At 37.5% G+C, this 15,462-nt stretch overlaps 5 protein-coding genes across 5 annotated transcripts; 4 read left to right on the plus strand and 1 right to left on the minus strand.

Annotated features, from left to right (window-relative positions):
- Positions 1-618: 618 nt before the first annotated feature.
- Positions 619-3,131, minus strand: LOC117616702 (CXXC motif containing zinc binding protein). Its single transcript, XM_034346097.1, has 4 exons — positions 2,900-3,131; positions 2,604-2,711; positions 1,984-2,151; positions 619-1,111 (listed from the first exon to the last, which is right to left on the minus strand). Exons 1-4 carry the CDS (start codon positions 2,999-3,001, stop codon positions 992-994), a joined length of 498 nt encoding a protein of 165 aa, XP_034201988.1. The 5' UTR covers positions 3,002-3,131; the 3' UTR covers positions 619-991.
- Positions 3,132-3,781: 650 nt separating this feature from the next.
- Positions 3,782-5,721, plus strand: LOC117618342. Its single transcript, XM_034347935.1, has 7 exons — positions 3,782-3,973; positions 4,066-4,152; positions 4,238-4,525; positions 4,636-4,797; positions 4,917-4,970; positions 5,050-5,196; positions 5,338-5,721. Exons 1-7 carry the CDS (start codon positions 3,782-3,784, stop codon positions 5,719-5,721), a joined length of 1,314 nt encoding a protein of 437 aa, XP_034203826.1.
- A 986-nt stretch (positions 5,722-6,707) lies between these two features.
- On the plus strand, positions 6,708-8,668 carry LOC117618353. The gene is made up of 7 exons (XM_034347942.1): positions 6,708-6,902; positions 6,985-7,071; positions 7,178-7,465; positions 7,584-7,745; positions 7,864-7,917; positions 7,997-8,143; positions 8,288-8,668. Exons 1-7 carry the CDS (start codon positions 6,708-6,710, stop codon positions 8,666-8,668), a joined length of 1,314 nt encoding a protein of 437 aa, XP_034203833.1.
- A 1,616-nt stretch (positions 8,669-10,284) lies between these two features.
- LOC117618363 lies at positions 10,285-12,193 on the plus strand. Its single transcript, XM_034347949.1, has 7 exons — positions 10,285-10,473; positions 10,550-10,636; positions 10,739-11,020; positions 11,119-11,280; positions 11,392-11,445; positions 11,525-11,671; positions 11,816-12,193. Exons 1-7 carry the CDS (start codon positions 10,285-10,287, stop codon positions 12,191-12,193), a joined length of 1,299 nt encoding a protein of 432 aa, XP_034203840.1.
- Positions 12,194-12,705: 512 nt separating this feature from the next.
- LOC117616699 lies at positions 12,706-15,195 on the plus strand. Its single transcript, XM_034346091.1, has 7 exons — positions 12,706-12,986; positions 13,237-13,323; positions 13,458-13,715; positions 13,795-13,956; positions 14,086-14,139; positions 14,256-14,402; positions 14,638-15,195. Exons 1-7 carry the CDS (start codon positions 12,822-12,824, stop codon positions 15,028-15,030), a joined length of 1,266 nt encoding a protein of 421 aa, XP_034201982.1. The 5' UTR covers positions 12,706-12,821; the 3' UTR covers positions 15,031-15,195.
- The last annotated feature ends 267 nt before the right edge of the window (positions 15,196-15,462 follow it).

A 15,462-nucleotide genomic window follows, 5' to 3' on the forward strand; every position in this document is an offset into this window, starting at 1 on the left:
GCTTTGATTGGTTGTTGAAGCTTAAAGTCTTATGGTGGTGGAGAACCCAATTGTATCAAACAATGTAATAAACACGACGTGGTGTAGTTGGGCAGACCGCAAGTCTTGGCCTCTAGTTAGGTGGGATTTCAGTTCTTTCACCAAACCAAACAAGCCATGAGGAAAGCTAAATAAAGTCTAAAGGTAGGAGCCATATGTAGGATCAAATCTGCCTAGTAACCAGTTGTATATCCCCTTCTGTCTACAACACTTTACATTACGTAATCGGTTGTATATTTCTATTCTATCTGTTTAAAACAATCGTCATGTTACGTAATGAGTGTTGTAGACATGAGAGTACAAAATCGGAGATAGCTAAGATTCTCTCCATATGTTGAGTCTACACCTACCTCCAACCGCATCTAAGATTCCCCCAGCAATAAGGACACAGGGACAGCTGAGGATCCAAAATGGTTCATATACATGGGGTCCCGATCTCGATCTAAACTTTGTTAAAAATAAAATTGATTGGTTGGTAGAATCAACCACACTCAAAAAAAACAAGCAGTTTTAACTCGAGAGAGGAGTAGAATCAACCACACTAAAAAAAATAAGCAGTTTTAACTCGAGAGAGGAGTAGAATCATAAAGCCTTCGCTGCTGTGAATGGCTATCCTGCAAAACAATTCATGATGTAACTGTGATTTGCAAAGAAAACCATCCATGCATTCATTTTGAACGTGTGATATAATAACACGTCATATCGACAATGAGATCCTTGAAAACTGAGCAACGTCACAACATTAGCTCTGTAATTTGCCAGTATATCTACTGTCTATGAAAACGCCAAAGTTGAAGACTAAAACTAAGATACTACAGAGCGTTTTCTGCTCACAGTCACAGCACATGAAACAGCCAAGATGTAGATGTTTCTATCTTATTCACAAAGGAACAGTTAGCTCCACATGCCAAATTCTATATACCATGGCATATTTCTTGTAGCATATACCACTCTACTTCACCACAAAACTGGCACGGAGGTTGGAAACCATAACTGGGCACTCTCCCTTCTCATCATATTCAACAAAGTCCCCTCCCGACAAGTCAACATGGTCAAATTTTGTCCCTTCCACCTACAAGAATGAACACTAGTTTAAGTTGAAATAAAGATGCATCCAGCAGAGTCGATTGCAGTACATAAAAATGAAAACTAGAACTTCAAAAATCGAAACTATTCTCCTATTTTCAAAAATTCAACAATTCAAATGCAAAAATTCAATTCACTGGGGCCTCTAGTAATTCGTTTTTCACTCCTTGTTTCTTTTTCTAAATTTCATTATCAATCTAATTTTCACTTTTATTCTCCTTGGGGTAGGGAATGGCGATAGGCGGGCATGACACTCCTCCTGGCCAAGCAGAACAGTAAAAATGAGTTGACATTTGGTGACACCATCTCTGGTCCAATCCACATGGTAGGCTTCCATAGTCAATCTAGTGTACAAGACAATTATACTGTTTGTGGGATGCCCTTAACGTCAGAAAAATAAAATATCACTATTTTCTGCAGTTCCCACCTCTTGAATATGATATGCTCATGAGATGTACTAACCTTAAGATCTTTATTCTAAAGGACAGAGACCTGAGCTTTCTCACCCCAAAAAGAAAGGATCAGAACTCAAAAGGACAAAAATACCAAAATAAGCTTTGAAAGGCGCTACCACATTATGGAATAGGATATGCAATCCTTAATGCTTAATGTACTATGTACTATAAGTACAAACAAGGAGAGTTAAGAAGAGAAGAATAAAAGAATTTATACATATGCGCTGAAGTTCATAGGAGTTAACGAGATTTAGTGCTTAGGAATGTTCGCACGATTACTATTTATAAGACCATTCAGCTCAAAGGTCCCAGCAAAGTCATTTTCCATCCATAAGTACAATAAGAAAGTTTTATACAATATGCTACATAATTGGAAGGTGGTGTGTGAAGAAGAGAAACTTACAGATTCAACCTTCCACCCACCAGCAAATACATAGTCCACAGGCTCATAACCCCTGCACTCAAACATCATCAAGGGGGAAAACTTCCTTTCTTCACACATTTGCTGGGTCAGTGGTTTACCATGACCTGGCATCATTGTCAGAGTTCCATCCCTTCCACAAAACTTGCACTACAAGGGGAGATGCAAATCACCACACATATATAGCAAACTTAACCAGAAAATATTCGTTCAAAGATAAAACATAAAGGGAACAACCCCCATATCCATGAATTGAAGATATGCAATAATAAAAACTTATGTCAACGTAGTTGACTCATATGTCATCAAATAGAAACTGCACAGAGAAATGTGTTGGAACCCACACATGTAAACTTTAACCAAGAGAAGAGAAATGAAATCCCGATAAAATCTCAAAGTTGTCGCTACAATTAGGCACCCAAACAAACAAAGCATTTGCTCAACCAAACAAGCATACTACAGAAAACACAAACTACCATAACTCTTCTGTTCCTTTCCTTCTATTTCCTCAGAAACTAAATATACTTCAATAAACTCTTAAATTCCAAAGCCCACTGAGCAATTAGTAGAGAGAGAGAGAGAGAGATAGAGAAAATGGTTACCTTCTGAACGAGATTAACGGTTGCCTTGCCCGATGGAAGAGAAACAGTCTCGTTCAAGCTCACACAAGTTTCCCTCTGGCTCAGCTCTCCACACCTCTCACATTTCAACTGCAAGATTACAAAAAGAATAGAATCATGTTAATAATGACTATATCAAGCTCGGGAGACTAAGCGACGAACATCGACGTCAATTTTAAGCTACAACCCCTAGAAATCTGAACACGAACACCAACTATAATGACAAAATCGACTGCATTTTTGGAGCAAAAAACTTGACGAAAGGAAATGAAGGTGACCTTGAAGAGATAGGAAAAATTGGGTTCGTTGCAGCCTTCCTGGGGCTGCAGGTTCGTCAGGTTCTCGAGGTCCGCAGCGATCTGAAGTAAAAATTTCACCATTTTCGATTTGGCGTCAATCACGAGCTACTCACCGCGTCTTTGTCTCACTCTGTGTAGCTAGTGGCAGGATGAGTAATAAATAAGGGGGGCTTGGGCGACGAATAGACGCTATCAGTTAAACGGCGTCGTTGTGCGGAATTTCATTTTTTTCCTGACACGGGGATTTTTAGCTCAAGTTAACGACAATTTACCCTAAAATCGATGGCCTATGTTGGAATCATCTTTCTTAATATCATTTGTATTAAAAAAAATATTAAATTATATGAATCATATACATGATACGGGTTACTTGTGATACCTGTTACAAAGAGAAGTTTAATATAATAAAGTTTTTAAAGTAGCAAATGTGAATTAGGTCTGTTAGTCAAAGAAGTGTATCCATCTTTTTTCACATTAGTTTTTAGATTTATGATAATAGTACTTCATTTGAAATTTTGAAGGCCATTGAAGTGAAGGAACCAAAGCAATATTGTAGGAATTTAACAATCATTTTGCCATTCTAATTTGTGAGGACACGTCATAATGTTAGTCCTCATACCATTTTCCATTTTACACGCCGCAGTTCAAATATTGGACCAAAAAACAAAACGAAATTGGCATGATTGGAAGGTGAACCATGCAAAGTTTGCAGATATGTAATCAGAATCATGTGCTACATATTATGGAGGCACTGTCCTTGAAGAGATTCAACTAGTGTTGGGATCTTAGCCCATCTCATATACTGAAAGAAAGATAATTTCCATTTCATGATTTTGGGTCTTTGTGATTAGTTAACAACAAATGGGGGGAAGGGGGTTGTTTGGTGGTGAAGGGATTGGAATAAGGAGCATAATGGTAATTATGTTGGGAGCAACTGTGACTCTTATTAGATGTGGGGTGCTTGTGGAGGGTAAGTTGTTCTCTAAACAGAAGATTTTGGAAGCCGAAAGACAATTAAACCAACTTAGAAGGCCTGCAGTTAAAACCATTCAGGTAAGAATTGTCCAGAACTTGAGCCCTTCACATAAGTTTTCTGCATTGTATTCATTTACTCAGTTCATATTAATCTCTATGATTGCTTGTAGAGTGAAGATGGTGATATCATTGATTGCATTGACATCTACAAGCAGCCAGCTTTTGATCATCCTGCTCTCAGAAACCACACCATCCAGGTCTGCCTTCTGTTGTGCAAGTTGAAAGTAGACAAAGATTTACTCTTTGCTACCATATAACAACTGCTTTGAGTCTTTTTTTCAGATGGCACCAACATATGATACAACCAAGGAGACAAAGACAATGAAAAAAATGGACAGATGGAAGAAGAGGAATGAAGAACAATCTCCCATTACCGTGAAGCAAACATGGCACAAAAGTGGAAGCTGTCCTCAGGGAACAATCCCGGTCCGAAGAATCCAGAAAAAGGAGCTTCTGAGAGCTAGCTTGGTTAAGGACTATGGAAGAAAGAAGCACAGTTCTACCTTGTCTCGTCATGTTTCACAGTTAAGTGACAACAAAACTGTGTACCTTCAACGAGCAAACCACTCGGTACATCAATTCGCCACACACACATTTTTAATTAATTGGAAAACTAACTACAACTATACACCTAATGAAGGTGGTTTTTTTCCTGTGTGTGTAATTTGTGATGGCATCAGAAGGCAATATTGTTTACAGAAGGGTACAGATATAATGGAGCCAAAGGAGACATCGAAGTTTATAACCCATCTGTCGAGCTTGATGATGAATATAGTACTTCTCAAGTTTGTCTCATAAATGGTGCTTATTATGACTTTGAGAGTGTTGAATCTGGATGGGCGGTATATATATTAACATAATAAACCCTTTCACTTTCATCTTGAAGCTACTTACTTCTTCTGTCATATTATGTTCATGGCATAACTTTTTAGTCTGAAAAATTACTCTAATCCCTCTTCAGGTAAATCCCAGTGTATACGGGGACAGACAGACTCGATTTTTCGTGTATTGGACTGTAAGCAGACATGAATAAGGACTTAACATTCATGTGAATAATTCCACTAGATTTGATGTGATTTCTGATGTTTCTGCAGGTTGATGGCTCACAGAAAACTGGTTGCTTTGATCTCACTTGTCCTGGATTTGTTCAGACTAGCCATGAAATTGCTCTTGGTGCAGCAATCCATCCAATCTCTGTTCCTCATGGGCTTCCATATCAAATAATTGTCTACATCTACAAGGTCAGCTCAACAGTTTAACAACATAACACGCTTGATGAACAGTTTAGCAACATAACATGTCTAACATTATTCGTAATACTAAATAAGTTTTCCTATCGTATCTTCAATTGAATTTCTTTTTTGTTTTGCCTCCAAATTTAGGATCCAGTAACAAGCAACTGGTGGGTGCAATATGGGGAGAGAATTAACATCGGTTACTGGCCGCCGGAGCTGTTTGTTTTATTGAGCTACCATGCAACAAGTGTTGAATGGGGAGGTGAAGTTTATAGCTCAAGAGTGGGAACTACGCCTCACACAAGAACAGATATGGGCAGTGGACACTTTGCTGAGTCATCAGTTTGGGGGACTTCAGGCGTCATAAAAAGAATTCGAGTACATGAGAATTCACCTGGGCTGAAATTCCCTGATATAGTTAATACTTTGATGGATGAGTTCAACTGTTATGATGTCAAGTATCTTTCGGATTATGTTGAAGATCCTGAGTTCTATTATGGAGGGCCTGGTAGAAATTATATGTGCCCTTAAGCTTATGTTAGCTTTGCTAGGACTTGTTTAAGACCCCATTAGAATGGGTAATTATGTTGTTTTAAACTTTCATTAGTTATTTTTTCAATATCAAACTCTGTAAACCCCAAAGGTCTTATTTCTCAAAATGACGTAGTTTTAGACATAAACACGATACAAGCACTAAAAACACAAGTGGATAATCCTATTTCGTCCCCAAAAGGAAAAGCCTTAGAGAGTGGAAATCTCCTAATAAATTGGTAAAATTAGGCATATTAATTTTCATTTCTATCCAGAGGTTGCGCGATATTTGAATTCAGATTTAGAGGGAAGTGACGTTTTTGGTGTATAGGCATCGATTGTGTGTTACACTAACATAACATGTCCAACTTTGCACAAACGACTTGGAATTTCATTTTTTATATATATAATAATCGAGAAAAATATTTGTCTCATTTCTTAAAATGAGTCATTCCTCCTTACATGCAAATTACAATTTGACATGATCTACATGTGTTAGGTTGACTCGTTTAATTCTATTATTGACACATAGCATTATCTCCTAATAACATAGATTAAGTTATATAGTAGAGATATGATGAAATCAGTACATTTGAAATTTTGAAGTAAGGCCATTGGAGGGAAGGAAACCAAGCCATACTGTAGAAATTTAACAATCAGTTCTTCTTTGGCTAAAGATTTATGTAGCTGGGTTTACCAAGGTTAAGGACACACTTGTCCAAATATTCAACAGCTACCATCTTGAATTTAACACTTGGCAATTCAAATATAGAATAAAAATGTGAAATTTGCATGATTTGGAAGGTGAATCATGCAAATTTTGCAGATATATGTAGTTTGCAGAAGATATGTATGCTGCACATTGTGGGTGGCATTGTCCTTAAATAACCTAAGCTCATCTTAGATTCTGAAAGCAAGATAATCAGTTTCCATTTTATGATTTTGGGTATTTAAAATTACCTGAGATTTAGTATATAATCAAACAAATGGGGAAAGGGTTGTGTAGTGGTGAAGTGATTAGATTAAGGGGGATGAAGATGATGGTAATTATGTTGGGAGTGACAGTGACTCTAATTAGATTTGGGGTGCTTGTAGAGGGTGATTTGTTCTCTAAACAAAAGATTTTGGAAGTTGAAAGAAAATTAACCCAACTTAGAAGACCTGCAGTTAAAACCATTCAGGTTTGAATTGTCCAGAATGAGCCCTCCACACATAAGTTTTTTTATTATTGTATTCATTCTCAGCTCAAATGATTGTTTGCAGAGTGAGGATGGTGATATCATTGATTGCATTGACATTTACAAGCAGCCAGCTTTTGGTCATCCTGCTCTCAGAAACCACACCATCCAGGTCTGCCTTTCTGTTGTTCTAGTTGAAAGTAAAAAAAAGAAAAGATTTACTCTGCAACTTCAATCTTTTTACTACCATATAACAAGTGGTTTGAGTCTTTTTTTAGATGGCACCTACATATGATGCAACAAAGGAGACAAAGACAATGGGAAAAATGGACAGATGGAAGAAGAGGAATGAAGAACAATCTCCCACTACAGTGAAGCAGACATGGCACAAAAGTGGAAGCTGTCCTCAGGGAACAATCCCGGTCCGAAGAATCGGGAAAAAGGAGCTTCTGAGAGCCAGCTCGGTTAAGGACCATGGAAGAAAGAAGCACAGTTCTACCCTGTCTCGTCATGTTTCAGAGTTTAGTGACAACAAAACTGTGAACCTTCAACGAGCAAACCACTCGGTAAATCAATTCCCCACACACACATTTTTTTAATTAATTGGTAAATTAACTACAACTATACATCTAATGGAGAGGGGTTTTTTGGTTTTTGTGTTGGTGTAATTTGTGATGGCCTCAGAAGGCAATATTGTTTACAGATGGGTATAGATATAATGGAGCCAAAGGAGACATCAAAGTTTATAACCCTGCTGTTGAGCTTGATGATGAATATAGTACTTCTCAAGTTTGTCTCATAAATGGTGCTTATTATGACTTTGAGAGTGTTGAATCTGGATGGGCGGTATATATGTTAAAATTAATAAACCTTTTCACTTTCATCTTGAAGCTACTTACTTCTGTTACATTTTAAGTTCATGGCATTACTTTTTAGTCTGAAAAAATGCTCTGAATCCCTTCAGGTAAATCCCAGCGTATACGGGGACAGACAGACTCGATTTTTCGTATACTGGACTGTAAGCTGGCATGAATCATAAATTAGTTTTCATATGAGTAATTCCACTAGATTTGATATGATTTCTGATGTTCCTGCAGGTTGATGGTTCAAAGAAAACTGGTTGCTTTGATCTCACTTGTCCTGGATTTGTTCAGACTAGCCATGAAATTGCTCTTGGTGCAGCAATCTATCCAATCTCTGTTCCTAATGGGCTTCCATATCAAATAATAGTCTACATCTACAAGGTCAGGTCAATAATTTAACAACATAACGTACCTAACCGATAGTTTAGCAACATAACATGTCAACATTACTACTCGTAACACAATAATAGGTTTTCTTCTCGTATCTTCGATTGAATTTCTTTCTGTTTTTGTCTCCAAATATAGGATCCGGTAACAAGCAATTGGTGGGTGCAATATGGGGAGAAAATTAACGTCGGTTATTGGCCGCCGGAGCTGTTTGTTGCACTGAGCTACCATGCAACGAGTGCTGAATGGGGAGGTGAAGTTTATAGCTCAAGAGTGGGAACAACTCCTCACACAAAAACAGATATGGGCAGTGGACACTTTGCTGATTCTGTTTGGGGGACTTCAGGCGCCATAAGAAGAATCCGAATACATGAGAATTCACCTGGGCTGAAATTCCCTGATATAGTTACTACTTTGATGGATGAGTTCAACTGTTATAATGTTAGGTATCTTTCAGATTATGTTGAAGATCCTGAGTTCTATTATGGAGGGCCTGGCAGAAATTATATGTGCCCTTAAGCTTAGCTTAGCTTTGCTAGGACTTGTTTAAGACCCATCAGAATGGGTAATTATGTCGTTTTAAACTTTCATTTATTTTTCCAATATAAACTATAAAAACCCAAAACTCTTATCCTCAAAATAACGTAGTTTTGGACATAAACACCAAAAACACAGATGATTCTATTTCATCCCAAAAAAGAAAAGCCTTATGGAGTGGAAATCTCCTAATTAATTGGTAAAATTTTGCGTTAGTTACTTACCATCTTCAATTTGACCGAAGTTCTATCCAAAGGTTGCACAATATTTGAATTTAGATTTAAAGAGAAGTGACGTTTTTGGTGTATTGGCGTCGATTATGTATACATTAACAAGTTCAATTTTGCACAAAGGACTTGGAATTTTTTTTAAACAATAATAATAATAAATAAAGAAAAATATTTGGTTCCTTGCTAAAAATGAGTCATTCAATTTCAGAATGCAAATTAATTTGACATGAGTGTAAATTTTTTAACATGCTTTTAATAAGTTATTTATGTATAAGTGTTAAGTTGCGATTTGAATGTAAGGAGAAACGACTCAGTTAGTTCTATAAATCAAACTAGAAGAAACACATACACATCCGTGTGTAATTTGCTAATTTGTAATACCGGTTGCAAAGAGAAAGTAGGTATGGTGGAAGTCTTAAAAGTCCCCAATATATTGTATAGCCGCGCGGCTCTACTTTTAAAATTTTCTATTTATAAAGCATAGCCGGCTATACCCTAAAAACGCCGTGAAAGCAAATTCTTTGTTTATATATTACTGCCCAGTAGATTTGTAATTCAAAGCCGTGCGGCTATACCCTTTTTATTATATAAAAAAATCCGAGTATAGCCGGGCGGCTATACCATTTTTAAAAGAGGACAGGCTGGCGCCTAGCGCCTATTTTACCACGTGTCAAAAACCGTACAGCCGCGCGGCTATACTATTCATAATTCAAAAATAAGTATAGCCGCGCGGCTATACTATTCATAATTAAAAAGGGCCCATCGCGTAACGAGTACAGCCCAAGTATAGCCGCTCGGCTATACGCTTTAAATATAATATTCTGAAGGTATAGCCGGTCGGCTACACTCATACTCGTTTGTATAGCCGACCGGCTATACTCGGCATTTTCTGAATTGTTTTTTAAGAATAGTATAGCCGCGCGGCTATACCCGGGTTTTTAATTTTATTAGGGTTCAGGGTTTAGGGCGGCTATACTCGTTTTCCCCTAAATTTTTTAGTAAAGCCGAGGGAAGGAACCAAGCCGTATTGTAGAAATTTAACAATCATTAATTCATTGGCTAAAGATTTGTGTAGCTAGGTTTAACCAATTCTAAGGAATTGTTTAAATATTCAACAGGACACCATCTTGAATTTAACATGTGACAATTCAAATATTGAATAAAAATGTGAAAGTTGCATGATTGGAAGGTGAATCATGCAAATTTTGCAGATATATATAGTTATCAGAAAACATATATAGGTTTAGGAAGATAACCCAAGCTCATCTTAGATTCTGAAAGGAAGATGAACAATCTCCATTTTATAATTTTGGGTATTTGAATTACCTGAGATTTAGTACATATCAGACAGAGTTTAGTTAACAAAAAATGGGGAAAGGGTTGTCTGGTGGTGAAGTGATTAGATTAAGGGGGATGATGGTAATTATGGTGGGAGTGACAGTGACTCTAATTAGATGTGGGGTGCTTGTGGAGGGCAATGTGTTCTCTAAACAGAAGATTCTGGAAGTTGAAAGAAAATTAACCCAACTTAGAAGGCCTGCAGTTAAAACCATTCAGGTTTGAATTGTCCAGAACTTGACATAAGTTTTCTTCTCATTGTATTCATTTAATCAGCTCATATGATTGCTTGTAGAGTGAGGATGGTGATATCATTGATTGCATTGACATTTACAAGCAGCCAGCTTTTGACCATCCTGCTCTCAGAAACCACACCATCCAGGTCTCCCTTGTATAAGTTCTAGTTGAAAGTAAACACATTTTTCTTCTCTGTGACATTATATATTTACTGATAATCTAACAAATGCTTTGAGTCTTTTTTCAGATGGCACCAACATATGATCTGACGAAGGAGACAAAGACAATGACAAAAATGGATAGATTGAAGAAAAGGAGTGAACAATCTTCCGTGACAGTGAAGCAAACATGGAAGAAAAGTGGAAGCTGTCCTCAAGGAACGATCCCAGTCCGAAGAACTCGAAAAAAGGACCTGCTTAGAGCTAGCTCAGTTAAGGACTATGGAAGAAAGAAGCACAGTACCCTGTCTCGTCATGTTGCAGAGTCTAGTGACAACAAATCTGTCTACCTTCTACGAGCAAACCACTCGGTACATTAACTCCCCATTTTCACATTTTTAATTGATAAATTAATTACATCTCATGAAGAGGGGTTTTTTTTGTTGTTGGTAATTTGTGGTGGCCTCAGAAGGCAATATTGCTTACAGAAGGGTACAGTTATACTGGAGCCAAAGGAGACATAAAAGTTTGTGCCCCTTCTGTTGAGCTTGATGATGAATATACTACTTCTCAAGTTTGTCTCATAAACGGTCCAAGTTTTGCCTTTGAGAGTGTTGAATCTGGATGGGCGGTATATTAACATAAACCCTTTCACTTTCATCTTGATGCTACTTACTTCTGTTACATTCTATGTTCATGGCATAACTTTTAGTCTGAAAAATTACTCGGAATCCCTCTTTAGGTAAATCCAAGCGTCTACGGGGACAGAAATACTCGATTTTTCTTATACTGGACTGTAAGTTGACGTGTTTCATGACTTAGTTTTCATGTGAGTAATTCCACTAGACTTGATGTGATTTCTGATGTTCCTGCAGGCTGATGGTTCAAAGAAAACTGGTTGCTTTGATCTTACTTGCCCTGGATTTGTTCAGACTAGCCATGAAATTGCTCTTGGTGCAGCAATTTATCCAATCTCTGCTCCTGATGGGCTTCCATATGAGATAATTGTCTACATCTTCAAGGTCAGCTCAACAGTTTAATAACATAACATGTACAGTTTAGCAACATATATATAACATATCTGATATCTGAAAAAGACAATGTAATATTAAGTGTTCTTCTCATATCTTCGATTGAGTTTCTTTTTTATTTGCTTCCGAATTTAGGATCCAGTAACAAGCAATTGGTGGGTGCAATACGGGGAGAGAATTAACATCGGTTATTGGCCGCCGGAGCTGTTTTTGGCATTGAGCTATCATGCAACAGGTGTTGAATGGGGAGGTGAAGTCTATAGCTCAAGAGTTGGAACTACTCCCCACACAAAAACAGATATGGGGAATGGACGCTTTGCTAGTACTGCGGGATTTTCAGGTGTCATAACAAGAATGAGAATACATGACAATTCACCTGCACTGAAAATCCCTGAATGGGCTGAGACTTACATGGACGAGTTCAACTGCTATGATGCTATCTATGTTGAAGACTACGTTGAAGATCCTGAGTTCTATTATGGAGGGCCTGGTAGAAATTATAAGTGCCCTTAAACTTAGCTTAGCTAGGAATTGTTTAAGACAACACAAGTCGATAATACTATTTCGTCCCGAAAAGGAGAACACTTCCAATTTTCAATGTTTACCAAAATGGCATATCAGCTTAATTTCCAGGTTTCCAAATGAGGTTTTTTTCTTGGTAGGTAACAAGGAATCTGTGTTTGTATGTAATCGGTATAGCATATCTTAGAAGAAAGTGAGACAGAAAGGTAACAGAGATCTTAAGCAAATGTCCACCATTCACAATATGTGACTCTCTAAATTAAATGAAAGGACAAAATGCTGCTAATGGGAACATCTTAATTCACTGGATAAAGATAAAACCCGTTTTCGGTACATGCAATTATGTCCAAATATTGCACCAAGACAAGAGTACTTATTATGTTTCTATATTTAAGAGAGGCGTGCATGAACTGCACATTTGACATGTGGATGAAGCCGCGAGGACTTGCATCATATATATGATAACACATTATCTTCTTTCTTTTCAACCAGACACGCCTTCATTTGGTTTCTCAAAGGTTAATTTTACCACCTAATTATCCTGTTAATTTTATCTATAGCTTGATTGTATCTCTCTGTGTGTACAAGAGTGTAAGTGAGACACAAAAAGAGATTGAAGATGGGGAAGAAGAGGGCTTTAATGTTCTCGTTAGCATTGGGATTGTTTGTTTTTTGTGTTAGTGCAGCAGAACATCACCATGTGAAGGCTAAAACTAAACGAATTTCTTTGGAAGTTCATAAGAAGTTGAAGCTTTTGAATAAGAGTGGCGTGAAGACTATCAAGGTCTGATTTTCTGCCATTTTTATTAGCTTTCTGACTAATCACACTTCCACAGAATTTTATCTATATCAGATCTGTTATACAATTTTCTTTCATCATTCTTCTCCATTTCAAAATTTAGCTCAACCCTTTGTGCTATTGCCTCTGCTGTCTTAAATTTCACAATTTCTTCTTTGTTGTGCTACTGCTATGACTTGGTAAGCTCAGAGGACTGACTGTATGTTTTACCACTTGATTATTTGATTTCTTGCAGAGTGAGGATGGAGATATCATTGACTGTGTTGACATCTACAAACAGCCTGCTTTTGATCATCCGGCATTGCGCAACCACAAAATTCAGGTCGACTTTTAAACCTTTGTACATTTGGAGAATGTATGAAACAAAAAATAAAACATTCTCCAAGTTTTAAAAACGTTTTAAAAACAATCATGTTTTCTTCCAAATGTTGATATAGTTGGTGTATAATATTGCAGATGAGACCCAGTAATCATGTACAAAATGATCATAATTCTTCTCAGCTCGTATCTCAAATTTGGCAAAGGAGCGGAAGCTGTCCAGACGGAACCATTCCCATTCGGAGAATTCGAAAGCAAGATTTATTGAGAGCTACTTCACTTGAAAACTTTGGGAAGAAAATGCCAGTGCATTCTTCCTACTCCCCCACAGATGACAAAGGCACTGTGTACATCAACAGCACCCGAGTCGAACTCGGGCCTCAAGTCAATCGTTCAGTAAGCAAACACCGTGAAGATTTAATTAACAAAGTTTACTTTGATCCTTGTCTAACTTGTGCAAAACTGTGTTTGCTAGGCTGCTATCCTGTTAACTACTGGATACAATTATATAGGTGCTCAAGGAGATATAAATATTTGGACTCCAAGAGTTGACTCACCAGATGAGTTCACTACTGCTCAAATCTGGCTTAAGAATGGACCTGGAGAGGCTTTTGAAAGTGTAGAATCAGGCTGGGTGGTAAGTAGTATATTATGGTAACTTCATTTGGAAAATATTACTTTTCAACTATCAGTTCCTCAAAATCACTCCATATATGTGTATATAACTGCTACTCTTTTTTGCTCCTCTTCGTTTGGCTTTGGACAGGTAAACCCAAAGGTATATGGTAATGGAGCAACTCGACTTTTTGTATATTGGACTGTAAGTACTTCATTACAAAATGATCAAAAGAACAGGAAAATGTAGCATATATTATGTTTGCTCCATCTGAAATGTGCCTGCACTTAATTCTTCTTCTTTTTTTTGGGTTTTTTCAGAAGGACTCGTACAAATCATCAGGCTGCTTTGATCTCACCTGCCCAGGATTTGTGCAAACCAACAAAGACATAGCCCTTGGTATGGTCCTTGGACCTGTATCATCTAAAATGGGACCCCAATATCAAACCACCTTCAGCATCACCAAGGTTTGAAAATCTTAATCACTTTTCGTGCATTCAAATCATTTCCATTGTTAGTCAACGGGATTTAGCCCAGTGAAAAGGGCTTTGACTTGCAAACCAGTGGTTTCAAGTTCGAATCCCCATGGCACATTGACAGTTGCGTGTGTGAGAAAACCCCATCCCCTTCCTAAATTTGGCGCACAAAAAATACATTTCCATTGTTGAACAAAAATGTGATGGTTTAAAACATACGTTGTAGGAACCAAGCACAGGAAATTGGTGGGTGCGTATTGGCCAAAACGTTCCTGTGGGATATTTTCCTGGAGAGCTCTTCTATTATTTGACACGCGGTGCTGCAACATTAGTTGAATGGGGAGGAGAAGTGTTTAGCTCCAAGGTGAAGCAAAATCATCCACACACTGCAACAGGGATGGGAAGTGGAGATTTTGCATCGGGCAAATTGGGCAATGCATGCTATGTGAAGCAAGTTAGGATTTTAGATTATTCAAAGCAATTGAAGTACCCAGAATGGGTAGGCACTTATTCAGATGAAGAGTATTGCTATTCTGCATTGAACTACGCTCTGTCACTTGCTCAAGAACCTGTGTTCTACTTCGGCGGACCGGGTCGAAATCCTCCTTATTGTCCCTAAGTTGTTCATAATCTCAAATGAGGACGCTTAATTTCCATAGTTTTTTCTTGAAATAATGTCCAAATATATGATGGCTTGAGCCAATGTAGCAAGACTATTTTATATTTGAAGCCTATTGTTATTGATTTATATGTGATCAGAAATGGACTTATAATTTTGGTCCCATTGTCTGCGATCCTCTTGCATTGCTCACTGGTTGTGCTTTCACAGAGATACATCTACATATATGAGCATATAAAAGCCAAATTACAAGAGATTTATCAACATAATTGGTCTAATAGCCATATTAACTTTATTGGCCTCCTCACATTCTGAGGTTTCGAATGATTAGGTTTTTTTCTTTCTTTCTTATTTTAAATTTGGTGAATAATTAAAATGGATTTTGAGTTTGGTAATTAAGGTGATCACTTGTCCAGTATTGACAAAGCTTGG

Source organism: Prunus dulcis, chromosome 1 (assembly GCF_902201215.1).
Source record: "Prunus dulcis chromosome 1, ALMONDv2, whole genome shotgun sequence".
In the NCBI taxonomy this organism is placed as follows: domain Eukaryota; kingdom Viridiplantae; phylum Streptophyta; class Magnoliopsida; order Rosales; family Rosaceae; genus Prunus; species Prunus dulcis.

Excerpts from the sequence above, each read along its gene's own strand:
- LOC117616702 (XM_034346097.1), bottom strand. The coding sequence starts at position 3,001 with ATGGTGAAATTTTTACTTCAGATCGCTGCGGACCTCGAGAACCTGACG. Across the intron at positions 2,152-2,603 it reads CCGTTAATCTCGTTCAGAAG|TGCAAGTTTTGTGGAAGGGA; the intron begins GTAACCATTTTC and ends CTCCCCTTGTAG. Across the intron at positions 1,112-1,983 it reads GTGGGTGGAAGGTTGAATCT|GTGGAAGGGACAAAATTTGA; the intron begins GTAAGTTTCTCT and ends TCATTCTTGTAG.
- LOC117618342 (XM_034347935.1), top strand. The coding sequence starts at position 3,782 with ATGGGGGGAAGGGGGTTGTTTGGTGGTGAAGGGATTGGAATAAGGAGC. Across the intron at positions 4,526-4,635 it reads TTCAACGAGCAAACCACTCG|AAGGCAATATTGTTTACAGA; the intron begins GTACATCAATTC and ends TGATGGCATCAG. Across the intron at positions 5,197-5,337 it reads TAATTGTCTACATCTACAAG|GATCCAGTAACAAGCAACTG; the intron begins GTCAGCTCAACA and ends CTCCAAATTTAG.
- LOC117618353 (XM_034347942.1), top strand. The coding sequence starts at position 6,708 with ATGGGGAAAGGGTTGTGTAGTGGTGAAGTGATTAGATTAAGGGGGATG. Across the intron at positions 7,072-7,177 it reads TCAGAAACCACACCATCCAG|ATGGCACCTACATATGATGC; the intron begins GTCTGCCTTTCT and ends GTCTTTTTTTAG. Across the intron at positions 7,466-7,583 it reads TTCAACGAGCAAACCACTCG|AAGGCAATATTGTTTACAGA; the intron begins GTAAATCAATTC and ends TGATGGCCTCAG.
- LOC117618363 (XM_034347949.1), top strand. The coding sequence starts at position 10,285 with ATGGGGAAAGGGTTGTCTGGTGGTGAAGTGATTAGATTAAGGGGGATG. Across the intron at positions 10,474-10,549 it reads CTGCAGTTAAAACCATTCAG|AGTGAGGATGGTGATATCAT; the intron begins GTTTGAATTGTC and ends GATTGCTTGTAG. Across the intron at positions 11,021-11,118 it reads TTCTACGAGCAAACCACTCG|AAGGCAATATTGCTTACAGA; the intron begins GTACATTAACTC and ends TGGTGGCCTCAG.
- LOC117616699 (XM_034346091.1), top strand. The coding sequence starts at position 12,822 with ATGGGGAAGAAGAGGGCTTTAATGTTCTCGTTAGCATTGGGATTGTTT. Across the intron at positions 13,324-13,457 it reads TGCGCAACCACAAAATTCAG|ATGAGACCCAGTAATCATGT; the intron begins GTCGACTTTTAA and ends ATAATATTGCAG. Across the intron at positions 13,957-14,085 it reads GTGTAGAATCAGGCTGGGTG|GTAAACCCAAAGGTATATGG; the intron begins GTAAGTAGTATA and ends GGCTTTGGACAG.